A 13,037-nucleotide genomic window follows, 5' to 3' on the forward strand; every position below is an offset into this window, starting at 1 on the left:
CCAGGTGTTCAGGGAACGAGAACACCAAGGTACATTTGAGCAACTTGATCTGACAAATACAGGGCAGTGGGATGTGGTAGTGGGATGTGGCAGGGCCTGCTCACCGCCCCCATCTTAACTGTCATTCCACCTCTCGAGGGCTTGCCACAGCAGACTAGTGGGAAGCATCTGGATGCACAGCCTCCCTAATCTCCTTAACTCTTCCCCCAGGAAGCCCTCCTTGATTCTCCCAACACCCTCTAGATCGGTCCCAATCTACCTCTGTTCTCTGGCCATGAGTCATCACTGTGGTAGCCCAGTAAATGTTGGTTGGATCACCACATCCTCATTGTGTGTGACACATACGTAGTAAAGGAGAACCCTTGCTGTCTGTATGAATCCCTCACAAGTGTAAGATCCATTTCTTATATGTCTTATTATTCATTCTTCCCAGTTATCCCTCAGCAGTGATGCAACAGGTGCTCAATAAATAAAATGTTTTCTTGAAACAGCCTAGCATGGAGTCTGTCTGTCTGCTAGGGTTCAACTAACTTTTCAAGTGTATGCTATGATCCAATTTTCCTGTGCCTCTGCACTGTTTTGTAACCCATCACCTGTGCTACCGTGAGATGAGGTAGGAAAGTATCCATTACAGAGTCATCTGTCGTCGTTATTTCTGGAGGATTGTCACAGATCTCTTGAGAATCGAGAAGCCTGGACAGTAAGGTGGGGAGGCTGAGTGAGTAGGGGGGAAGAGATTCAAATCTAGGTCTGAGACTCAGGTACTATTATAAGTACTGTCCCATGGGAGATGGCGATGAGGCTGGAGGCAGGAGGATAGTGTGGGACCCTGGTTCCTTACACGGTCCTCAGGATGGAGCTGGCAGACCTGAGAAGAAGCACCTCTGGCATGGTCCCTGTGGGGTGGCTGCACCCCTCGAGCTCACCCGGGAGAGAGGGAGAACCTCAGAGGGTGTGTCACAGCGTCCCCTGGGGAAAGCCACCGCAGCCCCAGAGAGGCCCAACTCCACCAGACAGCCCTGCAACAGAGACACATGGTGAGTCACTGCCAGGCCTAGCAGGTCGAGGGGTAGTTGCTTTCCTTTGAGGCATGCCTCATCACTCCTGGGGCTGGGCACCTGGCTGTAATTTATTGCCTCCTAAACTCCTTCAATCTGGGAACAACACACGCTCACAGGAGGCGGCTGCCTTGAGGCTCTGGGCACAATATTTCCTAGAGCCAATTGCTCACCTGCAAGAGCAAATCAATCAGATTTCCAGGACTCCTGCTTTGCAAAGACTTCTGACCACTGTTCCTCAAGGTCAGGTTCAAGTACCCCTCTGATACTTGAAGTGTTCATCTTTCTCTGCTCAGAGGCAAAGGGAAAACCAGCTTCTAGAAACACTGAGAATGTTGTTAATGGAGGTGTTACCTCAGTGCACCCTGCAATCCTAAAAATCCCAAAGAGAGGAGAATGGTTTCTCCAGCCCTTAGCGGTACACGCTGGGTGCCCCCAGAGAAGGCTGAGTCTACACTTTGCAATACTATTCCCTTGTATACTGGACCTCATACCCCAGCTTCATTTTGGTCTCCTTGTCTCAGTGAGGCTTCTAAAATTCTCTCCAGCCCTCACTCCCATCCCACAGAACCCCCCACAGAAGACTCACGGTAGAGGACTTGCCTAGCAGGCTCTGCCCCAAACTCCCCGCTCACCTTCCTCTTCCTTGTGGCAGCAGGCTCAGGGCTGCGTACCCCCTGCTCCTGCAGCTAAGGCATGGTGAATCTGAGAACTGGCTGCCGCGGTAATCAGGTTCTGGGTGATGAGCCACAAGGGTTGGGCGTGAATGGGGACCCGCCCCAGCCCGCCTTGGGGCTCCTGGCAAGGTGTGGCCCCAGATACCTCTGACCTACATGGCACAGGACCCAGCTGCCCACCTATGTGTCTCTTACATAAGTGGGGCGGAAAGCAGAACAGGGACCTGTTAGTGCAGTACTAGAGACAACTTGTTGGCTGCGATTGCTAACAGAACCTTGGAGAAATTGCTTCTGCTACTGGGCCATACACCTGAGAGGCTGTCCTGGGGCTTCTTAGGTTGGGCCAGAAGATTGATTTGTTCGTTCAATTTGGTTTTTTTCTTTTTTTCTTTTGGAGAGGTGTTCCGTTTTCATGGTTCCTATGTACACATACCTTGTTACATGGGCTGGGCTGGTTTCCTGTATCCTCCGTTCAACCTTGTAATGTCAGTGTTATTAATAGCCCCATTTTCCAGATGAGTGAATGGAGGCCCCGAGAGCTCCAGACTTGCTCTGTTGTTGACACAGTCAGCAGGAAGTGGAGCTATCATGTTTAAGTTGGCTCTGATGACAGAGCCAGGACACAGGTTTATCCAGCACTTGCATCACAGACTCATCCATTCTACCTACACTACCTCAGAGAGCCCTCATCCATGGACCTTGCCCTCAGCTTTCAAATGTCCCCTCACTGCCCCAAACACTGGCAGGGTTGCAGCTGCAGCGACTACTTTAGTGCCTCTTAAAACAAGAGTACTGCTGCAGGAGAGCCCAGTCCTTCCTTCCCCCCTTTCGGTTTCTTGTTCCCCTTGAGAAATTCAACCATATCTTCATCTTTAATTATCTCTGGGGAGCTAAACTCCAAACCCCAAATACTCGCAGGCTGAGATGAAGCCTGGAGGCACCCCAGCCAGCACAAGGGGAGACTTTAAACCCCAATTTTACCCACAAAAGCAGGGCACAGGGATAGTAATAGAGGTAGGAGATAGTGGGAAGGCCCTCTGCCAACTTGGGTGGCAGGAAACTACCAGCACCCCATTTTCAAATCCTTCTGCCTTCATCCAGTTTTAACCCCTTATCAGCTTCTTTTCCCAAGTGGCCCCTGCCTGCTCTCCATCTTGGGACACCCACAGACTTCACTCTTCACCCTGAAACCTGGTGATTAACCATTTTGAGGGCCTCCTAGAAGCCCCCACTTCTCAGTCCACTCATAGGCTCCTGTACTCAGAAATTCTCTTCCCATTTCTGGAATCTGTGGGACCTCAGGACCCCAGGCCCTATTGACAATCCAATCATGCTAAAAGCCTTCAGACTTTCCACATGGAGAGCTAAGGATGGAGCCCGTGCCCTGTGTCGTGCTTCCACCCCTCCCCCTCTGATGTCCCAATGCTGGCTGAGAAATGGCATAATGGTTGGTATCAGTACTGCATCACACTGTGGGTTAATAGTGACAATGTCTATACTTGAAGGTAAAGGTAGCCTCAGCCGTCAGCCCTCTTGGATGGCTGGATATGGTTTCCAGATTGATGAAGTTCGGGGAGCCTGGGAAATATGTAGCCTCCTCCAGCAGCTAGCTAGCTAGCTTGCTTCCTTCTTTCCTTCCTTGTTTCCTTCCTTCCTTCCTTCCTTCCTTCCTTCCTTCCTTCCTTCCTTCCTCCCTCCCTCCCTCCCTCCCTCCCTCCCTCCCTTCCTCCCTCCCTCCCTTCCTTCCTCCCTCCCTCCCTTCCTTGTTTCCTTCCTTCCTTCCTTCCTTCCTTCCTTCCTTCCTCCCTCCCTCCCTCCCTCCCTCCCTTCCTTGTTTCCTTCCTTCCTTCCTTCCTTCCTTCCTTCCTCCCTCCCTCCCTCCCTCCCTCCCTTCCTTCTTTCCTTCCTTCCTTCCTTCCTTCCTTCCTTCCTTCCTTCCTTCCTCCCTTCCTTCTTCTCCAAGCCTAACTTGTACCAAGAAGCACCCTGAGAGGGTCCTCTGCTGTCACAGCTCTTCCTGGATCTGGCTGGCTAGTCCATGGCAGTTAGCATTTAGGGACTAGGAATTGCTAGGAAACCAAATTTTAGCTCAGTCCTTATTTTCTGAGTTGGAAATAACCTCTCTCCCTGTCCCAGTGATTGACAGCTTCTAGAGGGTCCTCTCTCCTACCTCAAGTATTGGTTTAATGCCTTCTAGGAGCCAGATGGCCTATGGGCTTATTTGGGCAGTGGTGAGCAAACTGGATGTGTCTTAGAGATAATTAATGGCTGGTGAACATGTATGTGTTCAAGGCTACCGGGAGGAGATGCCATGGAGACAGCCCTGGAGAAGGAAAAGAAAGAACGTCGAGTAGGGTTGAAGCTATGATTATTACTTTATGTGAGGCATGAGGGGTAGGGCAGGGGAAGCTGTGGACCATCCAGTTTTCAGCTCGGGGGTACGCCCTTGGGCCAAAGTGAAGATAGACCAGGCATATGTGGTCTCTGGGAAAGGGTTAGGGTAAGGCATACATGATGTAACATCCGCCCAGAGCCACCAGAAGGAACGCATGGGGGGCCCTTGACCGACTGGATCCTAGCAGGATTACGTTGTTTACTGAGAGGCCTCACCCTCTAGCATTCATCCTCCCTAAGACCTGGCTCCTGTCTCCCTGGGTGGGGCAGCCATTTAGCCAGTTCACTTATAACCCAGCTGGCAGTACCTAGACTGAGTGTTCAAATTTGTTAAGCTAAATCCCCTTGTCTGTGTAAGGAAATAAATATGCCAATCATACAAAGGCTAGAATGAGAGATAAGGCTACAAGTTTGCCCACTGCCAGGATCCTCAGCCTGAGCGGGCGGGGAAAGCATGGGGGATAAGAACAGTATGTGCTGGCGGCTTTCCTGCACTAAGCACTTACTGGGTATTGTGCAAATCTTCCCATGTTTTACACTGTGTGGATGCATCCATCCTCACAACAGAAGCACACTCAGTTACAGACTCAGCAAGGTGGCCTCCAGAGCTCAAGCCTGTAACTAGCCACTCTGGACATGTCAAGCCGCTCAGGTGACTAAAATGGGACATAGTGGGGACAAAAGGGCCAGTAGAGAATGGGCACTCTCATGATCAGTATTGATTCCTGACTTCATATTAGATATCCAGTGTTAAGACAGATGCTGTGAATAATAAGAAGGGTCAGAACTCCAGTTCTAAAATCCTAATGAAGCTGCCTTTTTTAACCCCAAAATTCTCTTTTTTCTTCCTTCCTTCCTTCCTTCCTTCCTTCCTTCCTTCCTTCCTTTCTTCCTTCCTTCTTTCCTTCCTTCCCATCTTTTTCTTTCTTTCTTTGTTTCTTTGTTTCTTTCTTTGTGTGTGTGTGTTTGTGTGTGCACGCATGCACATGCACACATGGGCATGTGTTTACACATGTGGAAGTTAAAGAACAACTTGCAGGCATTGTTGGTTCTATCAGATGGGCTCCAGGCATCACACGTAGGGTTTCAGGCTTATTAGCTGCATGTGGCATCCATGACAGATACACTTGGTGGGCCCAATGACCATAGGAGAGGCCGTGTGAGGCTCAACGTTGACATAATTCTAGCCCAAAGATGACTTGACAATCAGCCACTCTCCACTGAAGTACCGAATGTGTGACTCTGAATTCGTGCTCCTTTGTGTCTCAGGGCCTTGGCTCTCCCATCTACAGAGAGGTTCATGGGTGGGCTGGACCAAGCAGATGAAAGATGATTCTCTGCTTGTCTCCCAGGGGGATGAGAGGAGGAACGGGTGCTGCCTGTTCCTCCAGATCTAGATGAGCCTCTCTGTGGAAGGAAGCCTTCCATCAGTGCACCAGCTGTGTGCTGATGCTGGGTCTCAGGTTTGGTCCCTGACCTGGGGTACACACCAATCAAAGAAAAGAGAAAAGAAGTGACCCACAACCACAGTCTGTACTTCTCAGACCTTGGCAAGCAAGGGGCTCTGCTGTGGGCAGAGCTGTGCCTTTGGGCAGCAGCAGGGACTCCAACTCTGGCATTTCTGAGGTACTGGTATATACCAGGTAATGTTCCAGTTGCATTATGGGACTGGTTCATTTGGCTGTCTTAACTCAGCATGACTTCCATTTTGTAAGGATATGGGAATGCATTGAGATAAATTGTGGAAGGCCTCGCAGCTAGTGACAGGGACACCTGGCACCCAGGTGAGCAGACTCCAGAGTTCATGGTGGGTTTTTTGTTTTGTTTTTGGTTTTTCTTTTTCTTTTTTTTTTTTTAGATGTATGTATGTATGTATGTATGTATGTATTTATTTATTATGAGTACACTGTAGCTGTCTTCAGACACACCAGAAGAGGGCATCAGATCTCATTACAGATGGTTGTGAGCCACCATACGGTTGCTGGGATTTGAACTCAGGACCTCTGGAAGTGCAGTCAGTGCTCTTAACCACTGAGCCATCTCTCCAGCACTCTTTTTTTTTTTTTTTTTTTTTTAATTTTTATTTTGTTTCCTGGTGTTGGGACTTGAATAAAGTTGAGTCATTCACTTGTGCATGCTGGGTCATCCCTGCCCCTGTGCCCAGCTCTGAGACCCCAACTCCATTCTGTATGTCTTAGCAATGTGGGATTTCCTAGAAACAACTGACTGGGAAAAGCATACATGCATAGCTTAGCTTAGCATAGCTGAGGCACTAGTCTAATGTGTGTGTAAATCCTTCAAACTAACAGTCATAGTCCTTTCGATGCACGGCGCATGGTATCAGCCATCCATCCAAGAATAACTATATATTGGAAAATATACACAACCAAGAGGGAAAGGCAGAATCAGAAATAGAAACAAACCCTGTTTGTTTTGGTCTCACAATGTATCCCAGGCTGGCCTCTCCATCCTGCCAAAGCCCGAGCGCTGGACTCCAAGTCCATGCCATCATGAAGGCTGCAACAAGGTTTTCTCATTCCTCTCTTCCAGACATGGAAGTGAAGATACCACCAGGGCTTTAAAGCACTTATTAAGACTCGAGAATTAAAGGGGCGGGGGAAATATCACCATTCTCTCTCTCTCTCTCTCTCTCTCTCTCTCTCTCTCTCTCTCTTTCTCTCTGTCTGTCTATCGTCTGTCTGTCTGTCTGGGTATATGTGCACTTGAGTGTGTGTTGGTGGATGCCTATGTGGGTGCATGTGGAGGTCAGAGATTGACGCTGGGTGTCTTCTCCCATCACACTCTATCTTAGCAGTTGAGCTAGGGTCTCTTACTTGAACCCACGGCTCACCAATTGGGTGAGTCTAGCTAGCCAGCTTGTCCCAGTATTCCCTCTTTCTACCCCCTGAATGCTAAGATGTCAAGAGGACTGCCACACTCACCCAGATTTGCATGGGCACTGGAGAGCTCTTTTTAGGTCCTCTCCTTGCACAGTAAAGCTCCTCCCTGACTGAGCCTTCTCCCCAGCCCCCAGGGAGGAAGTCTCCACAAAGAAACACAGTGCAATCTCTGAAGTGAAGGGTTCACCAGATGGCCTTAGATTCTAATGGAAAAAAAGTGTTAGTGAACTTGAAGACAAATAATAGAAAGTATTCAATCCATAGAGAGAAAAGAAACTTTAAATTCAGTAGGGCAAAACATTACCGGGAGAAGTTGAAGAACTAAATAGATGCCTTAAGAATGAGAAAACCTTGTTGCAGCCTTCATGATGGCATGGAGTTGGAGTCCAGCACTCAGGCTTTGGCAAGATGGAGAGGCCAGCCTGGGATACATTGTGAGACCCTGGTTCCAAAATTCATAAAAGGAGACAGACAGAGAGAGAGAGAGAGAGAGAGAGAGACAGAGACAGAGACAGAGACAGAGAAAGACAGAGAGACAGAGAAAGACAGAGAGACAGACAGACAAAGACAGAGAGAGAGGTTGATTTAATATTGGCCAAAAGTTAATATAATCAATCCCAAGTGGTATCCTTGCAGAAATTGAAAAGAGCTAGGAACTGGAGAGATGACTCAGCAATTAAAGAGCACTGGTGGCTCTTCCAAAGGACCAAGTTCAATTCCCAGCACCCATATGGGAGCTCACAACTGTAACTCCGGTTCCAGGAGATCCAGTGCTGTCTTCTGACCTCCATGGGCACCAGGCACACACCTGCATACATATACGCAGTCAAAATATCTACACACATAATTAATAATAATAATGATAATAATGATGTTTTTAAAAAAAGAAAATTTAAGACCCACAATAGAACAAAGTTGGAGGATTTACATTTTCTGATTCCAAATTTTGAATGCCCTCTGTAATCAAAACTATGATGTAAAGGTAGCACAGGGCAGACACACGGACAAGTGCAGTTGAGTGAAACCCAGAAATTAATTTAAGATTATTGTGAGTTTCCAGTGAACTGATTTTCACTAAGATAAGAAGACAACCTAACAGAGAAATAAGGATCTTTCCAACAAGCTGAGGCAGCTGAGAAAGAAAGAAGCCAACCACAAAAAAAATCAACTCAAGATGGAACAAAGTAATATAAATTATTTGATCTAATTATTCAATGTGAACTCAATTATTTATTGCAAAAGTTAAAAATAAGTTAAAGCTATAAAAACATTGAAAGCAGTAAATCTTATAACGGAGAATTAAGCAAAGGTTTCTTACACTTGTCACCAAAATATAAGTAACAAAAGAAAAAGCAGGTAAATTAGATATACTCAAAATTAAAACTCTTTGACTTTAAAGGACACTATCAAGAACCTGAAAAAGTTAACCCAGGAAAATAAGAAAAAATATTCTCCAAATTAGATATGTGGTAAAGAGACTCGTCTTTAGAATATGTAAAGAACCCTTGCCAGGGCTGATGGTGCTACATGCCTTTAATCCTAGCACTTGGGAGGCAGAAGAGGCAGGTGGATCTGTGTGAGTTCAAAGCCGGCTTGATCTACACAGTGAGTTTCAGGACAGCCAGGGCTACAGACAGAAACGAAACCAAACCAAAAACAACAAAAAGTAACTGTTGCCGCTCGATAATAAACAAAACAAACATGGTAAAAGTCTTGGAAAGATCAGGAATTCAAGGACCGTAGCTAAACACAGTAAAAGCAATATACAGCAAACCAGTAACCAACATCAGATTAAATGGAGAGAAACTTGAAGCAATTCCACTAAAATCAGGGACTAGACAAGGCTGCCCACTCTCTCCCTACCTATTCAATATAGTACTGGAAGTCCTAGCCAGAGCAATTAGACAACAAAAGGAAGTCAAAGGGATACAAATAGGAAAGGAAGAAGTCAAAATATCACTATTTGCAGATAATCTGATAGTATACTTAAATGACTCCAAAACCTCCACCAGAGAACTCCTAAACCTGATAAACAACTTCAGCAAAGTGGCTGTATATAAAATTAACTCAAACAAATCAGTAGCCTTCCTCTACTCAAAGGATAAACAGGCTGAGAAAGAAATTAGAGAAATGACAACCTTCACAATAGTCACAAATAATTAAAATATTTTGGTGTGAATCTAACCAAGCAAGTGAAAGATCTGTATGACAAGTACTTCAATTCTCTGAAGAAAGAAATCGAAGATCTCAGAAGATGGAAAGATCTCCCATGCTCATGGATTGGCAGGATTAATATAGTAAAAATGGTCATCTTGCCAAAAGCAATCTACAGATTCAATGCAATCCCCATCAAAATTCCAAATCAATTCTTCATAGAGATAGAAAGAGCAATTTGCAAATTCTTTTGGAATAACAAAAAACCCAGGATAGCGAGATCTATTCTCAACAATAAAAGAACTTCTGGGGGAATCACCATCCCTGACCTCAAACTGTACTACAGAGCAATAGTGATAAAAACTGCATGGTACTGGTACAGAGACAGGCAGGAAGATCAAGGGAATAGAACTGAAGATCTAGAAATGAACCCACACACCTATGGTCACTTGATCTTTGACAAAGAAGCTACAACTGTCCAGTGGAAAAAGGACAGCATTTTCAACAAATGGTGCTGGTTCAACTGGAGGTTAGCATGTAGAAGAATATAAATTGATCCATTCTTATCTCCTTGTACAAAGCTCAAGTCCAAGTGGATAAAGGACCTTCACATAAAACCAGATACACTGAAACTAATAGAAGAGAAGGTGGGGAAGACCCTTGAATACCCAGGCACAGAGGAAAAGTTCCTGAACAGAACACCAATGGCTTATGCTCTAAGATGAAGAATTGACAAATGGGACCTCATAAAATTGCAAGGCTTCTGTAAGACAAAGGACATTGTCAATAGGACAAAACAGCAACCAACAGATTGGGAAAAGATCTTTACCAATCCTACATCTGATAGAGGGCTAATATCCAATATATACAAAGAACTCAAGAAATTAGACTCCAGACAACCAAATAACCCTATTAAAAATGGGGTACAGAGCTAAACAAAGAATTCTCAACTGAGGAAACGTGAATGGCTGAGAAGCACCTAAAGAAATGTTCAACATCCTTAGTCATCAGGGAAATGCAAATCAAAACAACCCTGAGATTCCACCTCACACCAATCAGAATGGCTAAGATCAAAAACTCAGGTGACAACAGATGCTGGTGAGGATATGGAGAAAGAACACTCCTCCATTGTTTGTGGGATTGCAAGCTGGTACAACCACTCTGGAAATCAGTCTGGCGGTTCCTCAGAAAATTGGACATAGCATTACCTGAGGACATAGCTTTACCACTCCTGGGCATACACCCAAAAGATGCTCCAACATATAACAAGGACATATGCTTCACTATGTTCATAGCAGCCTTATTTACAATAGCCAGAAGCTGGAAAAAACCCAGATGTTCTTCAACAGAGGAAGGGATACAGAAAATGTGGTACATTTACACAATGGAGTATTACTCAGCTTTTAAAAACAATGAATTTGTGAAATTCTTAGGCAAATGGATGGAACTAGAAAACATCATCCTGAATGTGGTAACCCAATCACAAAAGAACACACATGGTATGCACTCACTGATAATTGGATATTAGCCCAAAAGCTCGAAATATTCAAGATACAACTCACAGACCACATGAAGCTCATGAAGAAAGAAGACCAAAGTGTGGGTGCTTCGGTCCTTCTTAGATGGAGTAACAAAATACTCATGGGAGCAAATATGGAGACAAAGTGTGGGACAGAAACTGAAGGAGGGGTTGTCTGGAGACTGTTCCACCTAGGTATCTATCCCATGTGCAGTCACCAAAGGTACACTCTGATGCAGATGCCAGGAAGTACATGCTGACAAGAACCTGATATAGTTGTCTCCTTAGAGGTCTGCCAGAGTCTGACATCACAACTAACTATTGAACTGATCATAGGGTTTCCAATGGAGGAGTGAGAGAGAAGACTGAAGGAGCTGAAGGGGTTTGCAGCCCCATGGGGAGAGCAACAATACCAACCAACCAAAGCTCCCAGGGTCTAAACCACCAGCCTGGGAGCACATAGGGAGGGACCCATGGCTCCAGCTGTATATGTAGGGGAGAATGGCCTTGTTGGACATAGGTGGGAGAGGAGGTCCTTTGTCCCATGAAGGCTCGATTCCCGAGTATGGGGGAATTCGAGGGTGGGGATGTAGGAGTGGGTTGGTGGGTGGGGGGCACATCCTCATAGAAACAGGAGGAGGGGGTATGGGATAGGTGGTTCCTGGGTGGAGAGAAAATGGGGAAAGGGGATAACATCTGAAATGTAAATAAAATATCCAATTTTTAAAAAAATTAAAAAATAAACACAACAAACATTAAACAAAGGAGAACTGAAAAGACTTCTCTCTGAAGAAGATATAAACATTGACAAAATCTTTACTGGTTACTCAACATCTTCAGCCATTGGGACACCCAATTCAAGGCCACAGGAGGTAACAGCTTATGCCTGCCAGGGCTGCGTAACAAAAGCACAGGTGTGCAGGCCAGGCTGCGGAACCACTGGAGGCCTTTGCCTACTCAGACGCCAGCTTCTCTGGAACAGTCCTTCTGCTTCTCAAGAGTATGTGTTGAGCTGGGTATGGGATGAACTCTTTAACCCCAAAACTTGGGAGGCTGAGGTAGGCAGGCCTCTTGAGGACAGCCTGGTCTATATAGAAACGTCTAGGCTAGCCAAGAGTCCATAGTGACACCCTGTCACAAAAAGGAAAATAAGAAATTTAAAGGTTGTGTATTGAATTTCATCTGACCTAGCAACTCCCTCATAGGAATATACCCAGGAGAAACAAAATTAGACACCCAAACTTAGGCATAAATATTTATAATAGTCCATCGGAGGATTGGGGGGAGGGGTAAACAAGTTGTAACATATAAAGAAATATCATTGAGCCATAGAAGGAATGAAAAACTTCTGCACCTTTAATCCTGGTAGTTAGGAGGCTATGGCAAGAGAACTGCTTGCGTTCAAGGCCAGCTTGGGTGACTCAGAGAGAGCCCGTCTCAAATCTGTCCCGAGTACAAAGGGAAGGAGATGATAATAAATGTTCTATCATCAGTGAATTGTGAAAGCATTAACACTTTCACGTTAGAGGGAAAATGACAATAGCTCATCTCAACAGAATGTCTCTGCAGAGGCGAATTAGTGGCTTCCTCAGATTAAAGGTGTCAAAGGGCTTATGAGTGCACGTGAAAACAATCTTCCAAAATCTGTTATGGTTATGGTTCCACATCCCTGTGAATGTACCACCAAACAAACTATACGCTTTAACCAAGTCAATTTTACATACGTGACTGTATTTCAGTGAAGCCATACTTTTATAAAATAAAAGATTTTAAAATAAATAAAAATAAAGAGATTTATAGTGAGCTATTAAATAGTTTAACATACATTTATAATACACACACATTTAATGCTCCAATATAATCCTCCCACACTGGAATTCCTGAGAGGAAGAAAAGAAGAATGGGACATAGAGACATATTTGAAGAAACCATGTCTATATTTTTTAAGTTTGGTTAAAAAAAATTAACCTACAAATTACACACTAAATCTAGAATTTCCATGTCACTGAGACTCAGCTGGGCTTTAACAAAAGGGAAAGAAAAATCACACTCAAACCTATTAAGGTCAAATCCCTTAAAACAAAAACAAACTCAAACAAAAAACCAAAGGGCCAGTAGTTTAAAGGGAATAGAGGACAGGGAGAAAAGACGCATTACATAAAAGGAACAAGGGCAGAAGTGACTGGCCATTGGCTACAGGAAACCATAGACCACAGATGTCAGTATGGTTAGAGTGAATATTTGGATTAACATCAGAATCCTCTTCACCTTTAAAAGGAAGGTAAAAGAATGGCATTTTCCTACAAATAGGATAAGAGGATTTGTCACAAAACCT

General features: G+C 45.0%; 1 protein-coding gene across 4 annotated transcripts in view; it reads right to left on the minus strand.

Annotated features, from left to right (window-relative positions):
- Positions 1 to 13,037, minus strand: part of Acsbg1 (acyl-CoA synthetase bubblegum family member 1) — a 55,996-nt gene that overhangs the window by 36,586 nt on the left and 6,373 nt on the right. For 2 of the 4 annotated variants that reach the window (XM_076925259.1, XM_076925258.1), the window contains exon 1: positions 842 to 975. The exons of the other annotated variants lie outside the window; for them this stretch is intronic. In XM_076925259.1, coding sequence (XP_076781374.1) covers positions 842 to 891 — 50 coding nt within the window. In that variant the 5' untranslated portion in view covers positions 892 to 975. Of the gene's footprint in view, positions 1 to 841; positions 976 to 13,037 lie in introns of those variants that run through there. 4 annotated transcript variants of the gene reach the window in all.

Source organism: Arvicanthis niloticus, chromosome 26 (genome assembly GCF_011762505.2).
Source record: "Arvicanthis niloticus isolate mArvNil1 chromosome 26, mArvNil1.pat.X, whole genome shotgun sequence".
Taxonomy (NCBI): domain Eukaryota; kingdom Metazoa; phylum Chordata; class Mammalia; order Rodentia; family Muridae; genus Arvicanthis; species Arvicanthis niloticus.